This window comes from Sinocyclocheilus rhinocerous, unplaced genomic scaffold, assembly GCF_001515625.1.
Source record: "Sinocyclocheilus rhinocerous isolate Xijiao unplaced genomic scaffold, SAMN03320098_v1.1 scaffold1655, whole genome shotgun sequence".
In the NCBI taxonomy this organism is placed as follows: domain Eukaryota; kingdom Metazoa; phylum Chordata; class Actinopteri; order Cypriniformes; family Cyprinidae; genus Sinocyclocheilus; species Sinocyclocheilus rhinocerous.
This window is the reverse complement of record NW_015655597.1, coordinates 1,602,604-1,620,765: the sequence shown is the minus strand read 5'-3', so window position 1 is coordinate 1,620,765 and position 18,162 is coordinate 1,602,604. Positions and strand designations below refer to the sequence as shown.

Below are 18,162 nucleotides of genomic sequence, written 5' to 3'. Positions count from 1 at the left end.
GTCTTCTTTTGTATAATCCTTAGAAGCCAAAATCGAAATAAAAAAAATAAAATTAGCTTAATAAAACCGCCACAGGCATAAAGTGTAAGCAGATGTTTGAATGTTTAGTTCTCTCTTCTATCATAATTAAACAGGGCTTTCATGTTGCGCGTGCTGAAGCTCCTCCGCGTGGGCGCAATAAATGCATCATAGACAAATGTTTGAAAAACAGCTGACGACTCTGGTGAGATAGAATTTGCAAGATAATGTATATATAGCAATAATAAATGTATGTGTGTTTTCTTAATTTCTCCAGTACCGATAGCAGAACCGTTAACGTCAGAGCTTATCGATACTCCGGTCTTTCATAATTTAGTCCCGGGACCGATTAAATACCGGGTTTCGGTACCCATTCCTAATCACAATGCAGTTTGTGCAAGTCAGGGATTGGCCAAATCAAAACAAAAAAGAAATAAAATGCATGGAAATAAACGGTTCAATATTATATTGAGAATTGTGGCATCCCTATTGGGTATATATATATTGCTAAAATACATTCATTTTTAAATTTAGGATTCAGTGGGGGGTGGGGTATTTTAAATCTGGTTAAATTCAAAGCTGTAATTCATTGGTGATTCACACAATCATTTCATTGACTGATTTTTTTGTTCCTGTTTTGACTGACAGAGCCCTTCAACAGACCGTCTTCATTTGGAGGTCTAACCTCATTAAGCACTGCAGCCTTTGGTGGACTGGGAAACCCAGCACTCGGTGAGTGCCAATCAATCAACTGTTTTGTATTAGAAAATTCACCTTCAGTCAACATTTTATCATTTAGAAATGCAGTACATTTATATATTTCAGTTATCAGACTAATTGTAGGTGAAAAGTCATTACAACACATATTTAATATTCTGACATCAAAGAGTAGGCCTACTCATGCATGAAATAGAAAAGATCAAGATAAATAAAATCTCACCATGTGTTTTTTTTTACGTCTCCCAGCATCCAACTCTGTATTTGGCCACAAAGATGCACCCAGCGCACAACAGCACTTCAGCGGACCCCACGAGCCATGGAACAGACTCCACCGGACTCCGCCGTCCTTCCCCACCCCACCTCCCTGGCTCAAACCTGGAGACCCTGAACGCAGCGCGTCGGTCAGCTCCCACGAGAGAGAACGAGAACGAGAAAGGGACAGAGAGAGAGAACGAGAAAGGGACAGAGAGAGAGAACGAGACCTGGACAAGAGGGATTCATCAGTCAACAAGGATGATAAAGAGCGGTGTGGATTATATTTACATAGCAGTCACCAGATATCATTTGTCAGTGCAGGCACCATAGATCGGGTGAACAGCGGGCTGACTCGAGATGTTCTGGAGAAGAAGGGCGATATCACCTATGAGAAGAAAAACAGTGAGGTGAAGGTGAAAGAAGAGAGAAAAGAGGAGCAGGATGGTCCCACAGGGAGATCCCCGGAGCAGAGATCCACACCACAAGCACCTCCTCCTGCTGCTCTCCACCCTCCATCTTCAATGCCTGTACCCATGGGCATGCCCAGTATGCATCCCATAAACAGTATCAGTAGTCTGGAGAGGACTCGTATGGTGGCCCCCTTCATGGGTATCAGCCCCATCCCAGGGGCAGAGAGGTTCCCCTATCCCGCCTTTCATTGGGATCCCATGAGGGACCCTTACCGGGGACTCGATATCCACCGGAGGGATCCGTTAGCTCGAGATCTGCTACTGCGGAATGAACCCCTGCACCGGTTAGCAGCGCCGCGCCTTTATGAAGCAGAGCGCTCGTATCGGGACCGTGAGCCTCATGACTTTAACCGAGACCTCCCTCACGGACTGACCTTGGAACAGCGGCGGGAACAAGAGCGGGCGCACATAGAGGAGCGGGAACGTCTGCACTTGCTCCGAGAAGACTACGAGCAGGGGCGTCTGCACCTGATGCATCACCACGCTTTAGACGGACACCTCCCTCACCCGGGTCTCATGGCCCCTGGACTTCCCAGCATGCACTACCCCCGTGTTAGCCCCTCCTCTGCCGTAGCTGCCCAGAATGGAATCCTCAACAAAACCCCTCCCACCGCATCACTCAGTGCCCCACCCCCTCTTATCCCAACCCTGGGAGCGCGTTCCACATCTCCCAGACGGACTACCCCACTCGGCACTGACATTAGAGACAGACCCCCTTCACACACACACAAAGACATCGAGGCACGGTGAGACCCCTGATGGACTGAAATGGAACTCAAAAGCAAGCACTTGAGGCTGTATCATATCTGTGTATAGATTGTGCATTACGGATTGTTGTTTTTTTTTTTTGCATTTTGCTTTTGTACAAAAGACTGAGATTTTTCATGCTCTTTTATCCTGTTCGTTGCTGTGTATTCTTAAACATGTACAGTACACTGATCTCGAGCAAGTGTACAAGCGCTAGATCTCCAACATGGAAAAAATGGTCTTGGAATGTACAGGTACCTCAATACATTGCAAAAAGGCAGAACTTGTAGATATGTGTAAAGTCGGTGTATTTCTCTCCTTGAGGGAAAAAAAATTAAGGTACAATTATGCAAATGGGTGTTATGAAAGCTTTACTTTGAAATGCTGTACATAGTGGGCAGTGATCAAATGGATAGCGAGTGCACGGTCTCTGGTTTTAGTTTAATGCTGCATATTAATGGTTTGGAAAGACCATATTGTCCAAGAGATCACATCCCTTCTTTCAACTATGCAACTCATGCGTGGGTGCTCTCTCTGTATCACTTTTTCTCTCCTCTAGAGGACAACCAGTCTCTCTACTGAACCCTCTCATTCTCCTGTTGGAGCAACAGTACATGCTTACACATTACTCAGATTATGATTGTTCCTAAATGGGATTTTCTGCAATGAGTTTTACTCGCACATCTGACAAACATGTTCCCTAACTTTTGATCCAGAAACATGCTTTTGTTATTCAAGCTATAAAGATCTGTGTTGACAATCCTTACAAATACACCAATGTTCCAAGAACCAACAAAACCTAAATTCTCTGAATTAATTACCTCTAAATGAAAAGTCTGGCAATTTGAAAAAGCCTGCAAAATTACAACACATCCCATCATGTCACGAGAAGTTTGAGTACAGAAAGCAGGTCAATTCTCTGTTGGTCTAACTGTGTATTAAAGTGTTATGTATCTACACAATGGTAACGTAAGATGTAAGCTATGGACAGTTTGTTTTTATTGAGCAGAGATCTATTTTAGTAGTCCATGGGAGGGATAGTTGTGCGCTTTTAAACTCTGTGAAATTCAGATGATGTGCAGTGTTTTTTTTTTCATTAAATTTTCTTTTTTCTTTTTCTTTTTTTAAATCAAACATTAAAATGTCCACTGAAGCAGTAGTGGGTAGTCAATACGTATTGCAAAGAGATTGTAAGAAACTTTTTTGCTGTTTATCATGTACGTAAAAAATTAAGTCCTTTCTAGATCATGTACAAAAAAGGGTGAGGCGACAGCATGCTCCTCAGTTAAACTTGTGTTATGTAAATTGTGCCATGTTATTAAAAAATGTGAACTAATCATGTCCTAAAGTTTGTCAATACTACCCATCAGAAAAAAAATAATAAACACACTCAATACCCATAAGCCAAATCTGTTAGCAGCATGTAGAGCAAGCAGTAGTATTATTGCTTATGTTTAGGATTAGTGGTTATTTGCCTGGAGAATGATAAAATGGTTGAAAAAAAATCTCAAAGAGTGACTTTTGAAATCAAAATTGATGTGATGCACTGTTTGCGTGCATTGCTAGTCTTGTGGTAAAACTAATCAGTTCAATTTAACTTAATGAAAATTGTCTTTGTATTCTTTAATCAAAATCTGAAAATGTACTTCAACTCTGGAATGGAGTTCATTCTCTGATTTTGTCAGTGTGATGCCGTTTGATAGCATGGGCAGAATATTTTTAACCACTCGAATGGTAGTTTGCTACGAGTGAGAGAGGAGGTACACTAAAATAAAACCCCACCCTCTGTTTAATATTCCATTCCAACTTCGGCTCACACAGACTTTAAAGGAAAGACCTGAGATATACAGTATATAAAATCCAAAATATCACAGAGTACGTTTACATGGACATCACATCAGTAATTAATTATTTACCTTAATCATAATACTGTCTTATTCAGAATAAGGTTTACATTGCGCTGCTTTTAGAATATTCCTTTCATGTTCCCGTTTTTACAGTACATAGATTAATGGCACACGTGATTACGTTCCCACGCCACGCCATCCGACGTTCCCTCCAGAATTTCATGTATCAACATACAGTTTGTTTCATTTTTAATTTTACGAAAGCTTCAAGTGCAGTTAATTATATGTCATGCTATACGTTCAAACAGACGACGACGGATAAAAATGAGCCTTCTTGCTTGAAGTAGAGGTCTGCAAGCCCGTCAGGGCCCGACACGCTGAGTCTATTCGGGCCGGGCTCGGGCCATTTTTTTTCCCTCCTTTTATTATGCCCATATACGGGCAGAGCACACATAGGCTGTATGAAATATTGTTTTACTGATTGTATTATAAATATTATACATTGCCGCAATAAGCAACGCATATACGCATGCATAGCATACAGGTGACAGTTGACCATGCAGAGCATCGGAGAAGTTGGAGCGTGGGGAGTTACTAAAAGTTCCCAATGCTTCGGGAAAAGCTGCATTTTGGAAGAGTTTTGATTTGATTACCACGGCAAACAGTGAGTCAATTGGTCATGTGCAGTACAGAATCTGCAAACATATCCTTGCACATGACAGCAAAAAACGCACGCAATAGGCTAAAGCGTGCCGCAAAGCCCCAGCAAAAGTAATTACCTTGAATGTGTCGGGGGGGATTAGTAAGGAGATATTTGAATTATTTATTAATAAATTTGTGTTTTCTGAGTCTGTGTCGCAAAGATGAAGATGACGATCCTGACTCGCCATCTCCTCAGAGAGAAGTGCATCTTTACGGATTTTATAATGAAAGAGTTTTTGTTTTCCATTTGTTTTATTTAGTTTTAAAGTAGTAATTTAAAGCTTTCTATTGATATATTTAGCAAGTCTGTGAGGCAAGTATTCGCTGAGTTTCAGTTCATCATTGTGAAGCGCTCCTGGCCGAAATTGTAGAAAGCACATCCTGTATGTATCCTTTATTTTACAAAAGCACAACATTTTGTTGATATTGTGAGTGCACACAAATAAAAGAGCATCATTAAAGTTCATCATTGTGAAGCGCTCCTGGCCGAAATTGCAGAAAGCACATCCTGTATGTATCCTTTATTTTATAAAAGCACAACGCTTTGTTGATATTGTATGTGCACACAAATAAAAGTAGACCCTTTACAGTTCTGAGTGATATATTACTCTTACCTTTATGAGCAAAAATGATGGCATATTTTAAGTTGTTTCCAATGCAAGTGATCGTGCCGGCACCTCCATGTCCTGTAAAGCGCGCTTTAGCTCTCTGCACAAACGATTAGATATGAGTCTAATAGCACACATTTATATAGGTTAAACATTTAAACTAACATTGTGATATGCTTGAACTGTTTTATATCTTTAGATTTTATTTTAGGCAAGTCCTGATGATTTGAGAAGGCTAAATTGATCAAACATAGGCTATCAGCTCACTGTCTGCCGCTGGCCGATTGGTTGTTACTTTAAAAAACAAAAACTTACATTTAACGAACAAAAAAAATGCTCCAAACGTTTTTCTAAATTAACTTAATAAAAAAACGAAACGAAATATAATCACTTTGACATTACATACAAAACTGAACTATTTTAATAGCTGAAACAGTAGTATAAGCTTTTTTGGGAGAAGGGGGAAAGACGGGCTCGGGTCGGACTCGGGCCAAGAATTCTGATGAGCTGTCGGACCTGGGCCGGGCTAGGGCCTAAATTTGAGGCCCGTGCAGGGCTCTAGCTTGAAGCCATGCTCTTTTGTTTCCCGTCACACGATTAACCACTGCCATCCTGTGGCAAAATGCGGCGAAAAGTCCTGTATGACGGTAATAGTGTGATTAAGGTGTGTACATGTCTATATAGGCCCTGTGCCAAATGGAACACTTCATGTGCACTTGCGGTCTTACGGACTTACAATGGCCGCTGCATGCACGTGTCCGTTAAGTCCACGAGACCGTAGGGTGTCCCATTCGTCATTTTAGTGTTCAGAAGGGTGCTCGCGAGCGCCCCCTTTGTGGCCGTTATGCCCCCTCGATACGCACTTCTGCCGAGCCCGCACTGGTGCAAGCTCCGCAGCAGACTTCTACCCGACAGTCAAAGCGGCATTACGTCACGAAAGTGCGGACTCGGAGGAAGACCGCGAGGGTTTAAGGTGCGATTTGGGACAGGGCCTATACTGCACTTCAATAATGCGACTAAAACAGGAATACTCTACATGTCTTCATTCGATTTGTGTTTACTTCGAGTATTTTTGTTACATTTTTATAGAATTTTAATGTTTTGTGTAACAGAATGCTTTCTCTGTGTTGCGGTTTGACTGTAGTAATAATAATTTAAAAACTGACGCTTCAAATCAACATTTCAAACCAAAAAAAAACAAACCTTTACAAAAAGTTGTCTTTGAGAATGTCTAAATATATATCCAAACTCACAACTTAATAAAAATAAGTATTTATGTCTAAAAACAATTAGAGAATGTATAGGCCTTTTATATAGAGCTATATAGGAATCTATGGATTAAACCATGGAATAGCAGATTTTTCTTATTTTACTCCCACCAGATGGCACTAATCTGACTTCAAAAATGGGATTTTAAAGGTATTGACTATTTTAACATGAAATACTGCATTTATTGAACAGTAATACAAAAAAATATATTTTTTCTAAATTGTATTATTTTCCATGGGCAGAAATTCATAATTTTTGAATCAATAAATACATTGATTTTACTGGTGCGGAAAAAAGTAAAATTTCAGGTGTCCAGTCACTTTTGACCGTGAAGATCACAAGTGTGACTCCCAAATGAGGAGCACCAGAGGGTTTAATCGTGTTAATATCGGAATATTTTTGTCCATGTAAACGTACTCACTGGGACTTGAGAGAGGACCCGGAAGCATTTCAGTTTGTCCAGAGACAGATCCAGTTCTTTCAAAGGGCTATTTTGTGTACAGCCGTGGCCAAAAGTTTTGAGAATGAGACAAATTTTAATTTTCACAAAGTCTGCTGCCTCAGTTTTTATGATGGCAATTTGCATATACTCCAGAATGTTATGAAGAGTGATCAGATGAATTGCAATTAATTGCAAAGTCCCTCTTCCTCATGAAAATTAACTTAATCCCAAAAACATTTCCACTGTATTACAGCCTTGCCACAAAAGGACCAGCTGACATCATGTCAGTGATTCTTTCATTAACACAGGAGAGAGTGTTCAGTGTTGATGAGGACAAGGCTAGAGATCACTCTGTCATGCTGATTGAGTTCAAATAACAGACTGAAAGCTTTAAAAGGAGGGTGGTGCTCGAACTCATTGTTCTTCCTCTGTTAACTATGGTTACCTGCAAGGAAACGTGCAGTTATCATTGCTTTGCACAAAAAGGGATTCACAGGCAAGGATAATGCTGCTAAGATTGCGCCTAAATCAATAATTTAGAATAAAGCTTGTCCGGAGAAGAAAAGGTGAGCGCTTCCATCAGTCCTGTGTCATGCCAACAGTAAAGCATCCCAGCCAAGGGAGTGGGCTCACTCACAAGAACACAGCCATGAATCAAGAATGTTACAAAAACATCCTCCGAGAGCAACTTCTCCCAACCATCCAAGAACAGTTTGGTGATGAACAATGCCTTTTCCAGCATGCTGGAGCACCTTGCCATAAGGCAAAAGTGATAACGAAGTGGCTTGGGGAACAAAACATTGAAAACTCCAAGCATTGATTATGCAAGAATGGGCTGCCATCAGTCAGGATGTGGCCCAGAAGTTGATTGACAGCATGCCAGGGCGAATTGCAGAGGTCTTGAAAAAGAAGGGTCAACACTGCAAATACTGAGTCTTCGCATAAACTTATTGTAATTGTCAATAAAAGCCTTTGACACTCATTAAATTCTTGTAATTATACTTTAGTATACCATAGTAACATGTGACAAAAATATCTAAAAACACTGTAGCAGCACTCTTTGTGAAAATTTATATCAAAACTTTTGGCCATGGCTGTACATAAAACATGAAAATGTCAGAAACCTTTATAAAGGCATATTTTTATCAAATCAATTGAGCAACAGTTTTTGAGAATAAATTCTCTATCTGAAACTATGGAACAAAAGTATCGGTAACACATCAGCACACATGCTGGTATTTTAAAGCTACACTATGTAACTTTTTTTAATGAAACAAAATTAACAAAATGTTGAGTGCAAAAAAGAATTAATCTTTAAAACTGAGTCTTCTTTAACAAAATACAATTTGATAAACCTTTAATAATATATATATATATATATATATATATTCATATAATTGTGTTTTAGAGCAGTAAGAACGAATTTCGCGGGAAGTTGCATATCCGTAAACAAACTGTGAAGCTAAAAGTTAGTTGTCACAATGAGCAAGAAATATTGACCATGGACCATGCAAAACACCAAACTTCCAGTTGTATAAATAATAAAAATAATTAATGATTAAGGGAGTGAGAGAGGTCGCTTTTTTCTTACTAAGCAGCTAAGATATTTTATTGAACTGATAGACACTAACAGTAAAGTTCATAATAAATTACAACATTTAACCTTAGACTAGCAATTGTTGTGTTTTGTGTTAACAACTTTTGTTACATCATTTCTATATTAAAAAAAGGGTTTTACAGTTCTTCAAAACAGCCTGAGATATGGCACCTGCTCAGATGACATCATTTTCTGATATTTCAATGTGTTGATTTCTGTTGAGCGAACCACATTCATCCTCGCAGAGGAACAAAGCTAAGGCACAAACAAAACAATGTTCCTCCGCAAGATGCATGCAGGTTTTTAACCACTAGAGGGCCAAAAGTTACATTGTGGAGCTTTAAATTGCCTGTTGCTTACCTACTACTACTAAAACTATTCATAATAGTTACCCAGAGGTGGATCTGCACCAAACGATCCTATGTGCCAGGAGATGCTGCTCCACAAAAACAAATAAGCCCAGAGCTGCACCATGAATCATTTTCATTAGTCATCCCATCTGATTGAAAAAAAGCTGTAGGATGTTAAAAAATTATTAATAAGTTACCTAGAGGGCCACCAGGAAGCCAAGTGAGGTTACTGGCTGAAAACGGAACAATTCTGGTGAACAGAAACATTTCTAGCAGACATGAATGACATAATTCACCCTGGCTAGGACCGAGTGAACCGGCCACCACTAGATGGAAGCAAAACTCCTTCATTAAATCTGAAGGCGTCATTGGAGCGCTCTAGCAACATAAGCAGCAGGAGCAGGTAGATGGAGGAACAGGTGCAGCGGAGGGCGTGGTACACAGCTCTTACATGGACCGGATCGTGCTCACACCGTCATCTGAGGTGGTTAATAAGCCGGTTAGTCTGGTTTATGAGCAGCCACCCACCGGCATGGAAACAATGAATTCTGTCAAACAGGAAAAACCCAGGAAAAAGTCCAAAAAGCAGAATAGATTTCAGTCAAGCGAGAGCAAGAGAGACAATGAGAGGAGAAACTATTGTGACATCAAATTCTGTGAAACACACATGAAGTGATCAAAATACAGGCCAAACACTGTGATCACGTTACATCCGTGTTCCAATATAAACTGCGTAACATCCGATTTGCATTCATTTCAGTCAATTATTGGGTTAGCAGCATTTTATTCCATGAGATAAAGCAGCAAATAAAACTGCATTTTAGGCACTGAGTGACATATGAAAGAACCATCAATCAAGCAGTGAATAACAATTTCCTCCGGCTGCACTGCAAATCTAAAACATCCTCTCCAGCATGCTGTACTTTGCTTTTCTTTCTCCTTCCCTCCATGTCAAAATGCTAAAAATCTCCTCAGTCTGCATAAATAACCATGGAGGGGATTAGATACAAATACTCAATCTCACGCCTGACAATAATAACAACAAAATGCATCCAAAACAGATTCAAATCCTTGTCTATTTCTGGTTACACATACTCTTCATTGTTCAGTATTCCAGTGAATCCTATATTTGTGTATGGATAAATGAAAGAGACATTATAATGAAATATCATCTTAAAAACGTACTGTCTCCGAACCCCTTTTAAAAGAACATTTCTATTCAAATTATTAATGTAACTGAGCACCTATAGAAAAACATTCTGGAGTTAACTATTATGGGAGAGAGCTCCCCAAAGGAATGAAGCTTTGCTCCGTGCACCAGCCCGATGTCCTTGACTCCTGTGAACAGACTGAAATAAGCCAGAGATTCTTCTGTGGTACACAAAGCACTGATAAGACAAAAACAGCTGCTCTGGCTCCAAACAAGCGAGATTCAACAGTTCAACCATATAAATAACATGTTCGCAGTGCAATGTGTTTATGACACGCACTGAAAAACCACAATTTATCTGTTTTAAACTCATGCTATGGATTCTGTTATCAAAGAGAGCGTGACCTTCTCTGCAGTCGGACTGCATTAATATTAATGCATGTTGAGCTTATCAGAGTGAAACTCATCTTATCATAACAAAAAATTTCAATTTCTGATGCATTTCATGGATCAGTCTGTGGTGTAATTGCTTGAAAAAGCTCTATGCGTCAAACTTAACTGGAATAATGCATAAAAAGTGCTTGTCCTCATGGATATAAACAAATTAAGTTAATCTTTTTTATTTGTTTCAATCTAGCTTAGATTGAAAAAGTTCTCAGAAATGTACTTTGCATTTTTTAGTTTCAAAAATAGTTACACCATTTTCTACAAAAATGTAATTACTCTAAAAATGCCATGTGGTGTAACCATTAGGCAAAAAATATATACTATACATTTCAAATTACATTATTTTCCTTAATTGAAATAAAGCTGAAATAAAATCAAATGTAAATATTAGATGGAAAACTAACATAAAAAATAAATGGAAATCAAAAATGTTGCCTTGGCAACTCACTGAAATATAAGCCAATTCAAAATATTAACAAATACTATGGCATAGGGCTGCACAATTAATCGAATTTCTAATCGCGATTACAATTACGGATGCCACAATTACATAATCGTTCAAAGCGGCAATTAATCGAAGTCCACTTATGTTATTCTGAGTGGGGTTTTTTCTTTCTACAGGTTATCTTAAGGGTTTTTCCGTTGTTTTAATTTATATAATACCATGCATATTTGAACTTTTTTTTATTATTATTTAAAGAAGAAACCATTTCAATGTATAGTTGACATTTGAGGTTTAATACTGTAGAAAAGCAATCAAAGCTTTTCAGTTTGAGTGTTTTCAGCTTGTTTATTTTTATATAAAAATATGGCATGCAGTTGCTTCAAACAATGGTATAAACATCATTCAATGTAAATTGTGATAATCGTAATTAATAATCGCAATTTCAATTTCAAGGGAACAATTATGATTTTTGTCATAATCGTGCAGCCCTACTATGACAGTATACCGTATAAATATATATATATAAATATATATCCTATATTTATATATAAATATAATCCTAAAATTGCATTTTACAACCTGAACCTTTATCAAATCATCAGGTCAAATCATCTGCTATTTTCTGGGACTTGAAAATTTGACATCTATTTTCAGCACGTTATCTGTGGTATTTGATAACGTCAAGTTCTAAAGACCCTCACACCATCCAAGCTAGACTACACCAACTGATCCGCTCTACAAATTATCAGCTCGTCTCTTGAAGTGTCTGCCATCTGACCCCTGACTTTTCTATCAAGGCCATTATCCCCACATCCAAACGCTCTGCAGAGGCTCGAGCCCGGTCAGACCGCAGTTATCTCCCATCACACATACTCTGAGCCCTGGAGGCCCACTTACGCAGGGCATGATGTGTGGGCCCTGGGGGAAGACTCCATCTCTGTTAGAGAAACAACAGAGAGACACTCTGATTCCCTAACTGGATTTAGCCTCCGGTGTGAAATATATCCAGAGGAAATGGAGAACGATAGAGACATAAAGAGAGATGGAGAGTGAAAAAAGCAAGAGGTGAGAAATGGCTCTACACAGATAATTCAGTGGTCCTGACCTCTGTTCTCCTCTGGGAAACTTTATACCACACATATATTCCAGATACACAGCAGACACGATGGCGGTAATGGAGATGACCCCAATATGGCCACAAGAGAGGAAAACGAACACATCGCATCGACCCTCTTAACAGCCACAACGAAACACATTACCTGCTCGTTGAAGCCTCAGCGCTACACGTCTATGTGCTGATTGCCTGTAATGGAATCCAGCGGAGCTTCAGACACATGGCAAAATTCATTGCATCCAAGCTATGAACCCAGGGTTCAAAAACTCACCAAATACTAACTGTGAGTAAATATTGGCACCTGGGGAGTGAATAAAACAAGCTGGCCTGGAACTTTATTACGAGCTGCAAAACAATACATGGTTTTTAGGCCCAACTGTGGGTCTGATTCCTGTTATGCAATACTCTGTGAGCTCTGTACACTTTTTAAAAGAGTATCTGTGTTGTCATTTAAGGCAGTACTTCTATAAAAGTCTATACAAGACTTCAAAAAAAAATTTGCCCTCATCAAGCACAGGCACTTTATTAATTACAGCTTGATTATTTATACAACTGAGAGAAGACTAAAGGAGATAAAGTTAGCCACATGTTAGTGTGGCATTTAGAGTTAAAACTAATCACGGTTTGCTATACTTACTGATGTTTATTCTGTAGTTTTTCCGCTAAAAACGGTCACGTAAGTATTAAGAAATTATGTTTTAGAAGACTAACTAAATAGAAAGTAAAAATGAGGATACAGGCAATGCCTATGAATTAACAACCAATTAAAACAATAATCCCCCCCCAAAAATAGTAGAATTCTCTGCTATGGTCACGTTATTTTGATTTAAAGACTAAAGAAAGAAATGCAGCAAACATATTTGCTCGACATTAAGCTACTTACTGTATTTTGTCTTGAGTGGCATCTGTTTCGGCTTCCATTTCAGTCTTCTCTGAGCGTTCACTGAGTCCGACATTACACGAATCCGTGGAAAAGGCTACATTCAATCTCAAACTTGGTCACGCCAATGAGGCAAAAAGACAAATCAGCGAATCTGCCCGCAATACAAAACGTATACAAAATAAAACATATATTCAATCCACAATTTTCCCGAGTAACTAATGAGCGCCACCATGATGGATTTTAACTTCCGTTCCGTTATTCCGGCTAAACACCGGATTTTGTTCCGCACGCTCGCGAATCCTCTCGCTGTAAGTAACAGTGTGTAAATTAGAGGTTCATTAATTCTAAAGGAACTTTGTGAGATCGCGATGAACTGAAGTAAGTGACACATTTTTAGTGATTATAAAGAAAGGGCTATTTGCGCACTTTCTAGGCTAAATGTACTCCGTTCAGAATTTGAATGAAAATTTTGGTTTTCCTGCTGCTAACGGGCCATTTACCCCACAAGCAGCAGTTTCAGAGAGACATTATAAATCCCTCATTACTCATGTAAATGCGGGATTCATTTTCAAATGGAGAAAAATATCATTTGTCAAAATAAAAGTTCATTAAGCAAAATAAATATACACTAACCGATTAATAGAAAAATATTATATGAATTTTCGTGTCAAAATATTTTTTAATGCGGTTGCAATAATTTATCAAAGTAATGACTAGTAGCCTAAATCTCGCAATTCTCTCACTGTACATTGCTATTCTTGTGGTAAAAAGTTAATAGTTTTAACAGTTCTCTTAGTCTCTTCTGCTCATCATGGCTGCATTTATTTGATCAGAAATACAGAATAAAACAGTAGGCTAAAATTGTTAATATTATTGCAAATTAAAATAATGGTTTTCTATTTTAATATATTTTAAAATATGATTTATTCCTGTGATGCAAAGCTGAATTTTCAGCATCATTACTCTAGTCTTCAGTGTCACGTGATCCTTCAGAAATCAGTCTCTTATGCTTATTTATTATCAACAATGGAAACAGTTTTGCTGCTTAATATTTTTTTGGAAACTGTGATAATTTTTCAGGATTCTTTGATGAATGAAGTTGAAAAGAACAGCATTTATTCAAAATGGAAATCTTTTGTGAGACCACCATTCCAAAGTTTGGGGAATTTTTTTTTTTTTTAAAGAAATTAATGCTTTTATTCAGCAAGGATGTGTTAAATTGATAAAAAGTGATAATAAATACTTGTATTGTTAGAAAATATTTTTATTTTAAATAAATGCTGTTCTTTTTAACTTTATTCATCAAATAATGCTGAAAAAAAGTATCACAGGCTCCAAAAAAATATTAAGCAGCACAACTGTTTTCGACATATTACTGCGCTAAATTCATACGTTGCTTGGCAACCATATACAGCCTTAGGGTCATTCACACATAACGTGTTTTGCGTTTAAAAATACACGAGAATCCAGTGTAGTTATATATAAAAAAAAATGTAATTAATTAATTTAAAAAAAAAAGTGGTCCAAACATTTAAGGTAATGCAATGACGCAATACAATGATGACTGAGAGATGTACAAATAGACGTTCCTCAAAAACCTGTATTTGATATATTAACATATTTTTCTGATGAAACCAAAGCAAGTGTTCATTTTGAAATATTATTAACAATATAAAACGTATTCTTATCTTTACTTTATAAAAATCAATAGTAGTACATTGTATATAACGGGTTTTTCAGCTGGCTACAATAGCTCATTTTATTTCTTAACTATCTACATTTAATAATGTCAGAGTTCAAGAACGCAAACAGGTGGAAATATTACACGTTTACCAGCGAGAGCCTGTGTGTCTGTATTTAAATAATCTTCTAACCCTCTGGTACAACCTGAAGTTCAGACTAAAGAGCTCTAGAAATGGCTCAGAACATTATAGAAATCTCAATCTGTTATTATTAGAATACAGTTCTACAAAATTACTTGGGTTGACTGCACAGTACATGCTGTGAATGCGGTGTTCACATCTGATTAAAACCATATGTACAGGTTGCCCAACAGGCTCCACATTCCTTCGTGTGAAGGTGGAGAATAAGCAAACCGAACCCCCCGGAAGGCATGTATCTGTTATCTGGTTCCCAAACATGATGCATTCCAGAATGTGCTGCATGACCTCTTAGTGGTAGTTATACAGAACCCAGGCCAAGTCATTTAAAATCATATATTATATACTTCACTATCTGAAATTTTCCCACAGGACCTGTGGAATTGATATTTCTCATTCTTTAGTAAGAATCCTGCTTCTCCTGGAAGTCTATGGAAAACAAAGGATGATATGGGTGAAGCAAATCTTGAGCAAGACCACCACTGCTTTGAGAGGCTTCTGTTGTTAGGGCTCAGAGATAAATTCTCCCCTCTCCCATGCTTCTACTCTCTGTGTACAACCAGATAACGTAACCATGGAAACATGCAGCATCCAACCAATCAGCAATCAAGACCCTCCCTCCAGCCTGCTCTTCTCATGATATGCAAACAATTAATACCTTCAGCAGGAAAAATAAGAGTATGTGAGATGGTGGGACGTTTCCATGTCCTCGTCTCACTGTCTGCATTTTTCTGTCCAAGGACAGGAGGTCTATAAGAGTGATGTTTTCCATTGTGTGGGATTAATGCCGTGTGCGGTGTCAAATCCCACACACAAAAGCAGAGATGGGCATTGAACATACCTAACAGCACACATCACTGACTCTGGGAGTTAAACGCAGCTTGGAGGAAATGAATTTTCCTTACATTAACACAATTACATTACAGTCTAATGTGCTTTTGATAGCTTGAGCATAGCATTTCTGAAATTACTACATATTCACAGTGCAATTATTCCACCCAGAATTGCCCAAATTGAAAAATATACTGACATCCAGCAGTTAATCACTTGCTCTGTACTAAAGTTATGGCTTGCTGGGGTTTGTGATTGGTTACAAATTCTCATCTATCAATATTTAGGACTGCAAGACATTATGATCTTTTAGTTATTACTATAGACATCGGCATCATTGCAACTAATTATGTTATTGACCACCATTCAAGTTAAGTTATTGACCGCCACCTGAGAAATTAAATGGATATTAATTAAAGGTGGCTTGAAGTCCTTCATTGTGTGAGAGTAAAAACCAAACAAAAAACATTAAAACATTAAATGACATTCACAAAGGGTTCACAGTGCCATAATGTTAGAACAGCATCTGTGAGAAAGAGCTGTGGTTATTCAGTCTCATACAAAATACATAATAACAGTACTGTCCTGAGAAAAAGATTTGGCAATACTGTACTGGATAAAATGTACATGAGACCTTTAAAAAAAAAAAATATTTTAACAAAACTGCAACAGTCTGCAGTAGAAAATTCTGTCATCATTTTTAAATATTACAGATGCATATTACTTTCTTACATGGTAAACAAAAGAACTAATTTTGTTTGAATATTTTTCTAAAAAGTGGACTGGGTGTCTTAAGCTTAAAAATGAAGGGGAAAAAAAGTAAGTGGTCCATACAACTTGAGCAACAAATTTTCCAAAGCAATATGATAAATATGTGATAGAAAAAGGCTTAAATTTAAGCGGCATTTGCTTAAAATCTTTACCATAGTTCTCAAATCTCATTTGTGCATCTGCTCATTTCAGAAAGAATTGTATGCGTTCAAAAAAAGAAAGGCCAGTCAATTCTCAAGTGCGTAGAACAAACGTAGTTGTATCAGTCAAGTAACCGAAGTTGCCCGCACACCAAGAAAAAAAATCAATTTAATACATTCTGCACCTTTTCACAAGCAATAAGAAAAATTAAAGATCTGTTTTTGATAGATCTCTAGTCTGATTGTATTTTTTATTTTATTTTTTCTGTGTGAGCAACTTTGGTTACTTTAGCATCGGTTTATTAAAATATATAACAATGCCAACATCACGTATCTCAACATCAAACCTCATGCACTGTAAAATATTTTTTTTATTGTAAATGAATATTATCAGAGTATGTTTTACAAGAAAATACTATTTACTTGACATTTTTTTGTAATTATTACACTTTGTAATGTACTAGCAGTTTCTGAGTGAAGATTGTTTCTACACCACTTTTTTCAGCGTGTGCCTTATTTGATTTTAGACTTCAGATTAGCGTTCATTTTTTGGGTGAACTAACTAACTTTTAAGAGTTACACTCAGTTATACAATGCAAGGAACTTTTTGCAACCATAACAAATGTGTTACTAGCCGATTTGTTTAAACCCACATACGAGTCATTTAAATGCCAATTATTTGACCCTATAGTCTAATCAAAGCTAAGCAAAGCAATTTGTCACCCATTTCTACACTTTGATTTACCTGACTTAAACCGGGACAATGGCTGAGCTTGCAGTACAAATTAGTTATTTGCAATGACTCGGCTGATTTCTTCTGGAAGCATGTTTTATGAAGAACCCTCAAGGGCACCACTCCACAACATGCACAGAGTTTTTCACTCGCACACAAACCACCATCGCTTCAGGTTCTGTTGCTCTTGGTCAACGAAGCCACCGTGCTTTTGTGAGTCATTGATTAATTGTGGTCATTAGGCAGTGAAAGAATGGCCTCACCTGGAGTTAGAGGTGGAAATCAACGGGAGATTAAAATTAATCACTCTGAAAAGTGACAGTACCGACTGTAGCCTGCGGAAAGCAGGATGCAGAGGAGGGAATGAGTGAATATCTCAGTGAAAGTGTGTAGAATGATAGTGGTTTCATTTTTATTCAAAAATACATCACAAAAAGCACACAAAAATAAAATGGTTTATACATGATGTGCAAACCAAACAAATAGGAAGAAAAAAAGTTAATGTAATATTAGTACACAGGTTTTTAAAGAAAACATCTACAGTTAATAATCATTGGTTGACTCTTATTAGTAAGGAGAGTATCTATCTCTTTAAATGGCACTGTACAAAGAACCGGCCTAACCTCTACTGTAATGAAATAACAAATGGGCTCCATCCAAACAGAAAACAGATGATTCGGTTCAAGAAAGTCGATTCACACAGCAGTAAAGGTTTGCTGATCAAAGATCAGATTTCCATGTTT

At 37.8% G+C, this 18,162-nt stretch overlaps 1 protein-coding gene across 1 annotated transcript in view; it reads left to right on the top strand.

Moving 5' to 3' along the window:
* Positions 1 to 3,534, top strand: part of LOC107718788 (autism susceptibility gene 2 protein-like) — a 19,692-nt gene extending 16,158 nt beyond the window's left edge. The window contains exons 12-13 of the mRNA XM_016526014.1: positions 667 to 750; positions 985 to 3,534. Of these exons, the coding sequence (XP_016381500.1) occupies positions 667 to 750; positions 985 to 2,213 (1,313 nt within the window). The 3' untranslated portion in view covers positions 2,214 to 3,534. The remainder of the gene's footprint in view (positions 1 to 666; positions 751 to 984) is intronic.
* The last annotated feature ends 14,628 nt before the right edge of the window (positions 3,535 to 18,162 follow it).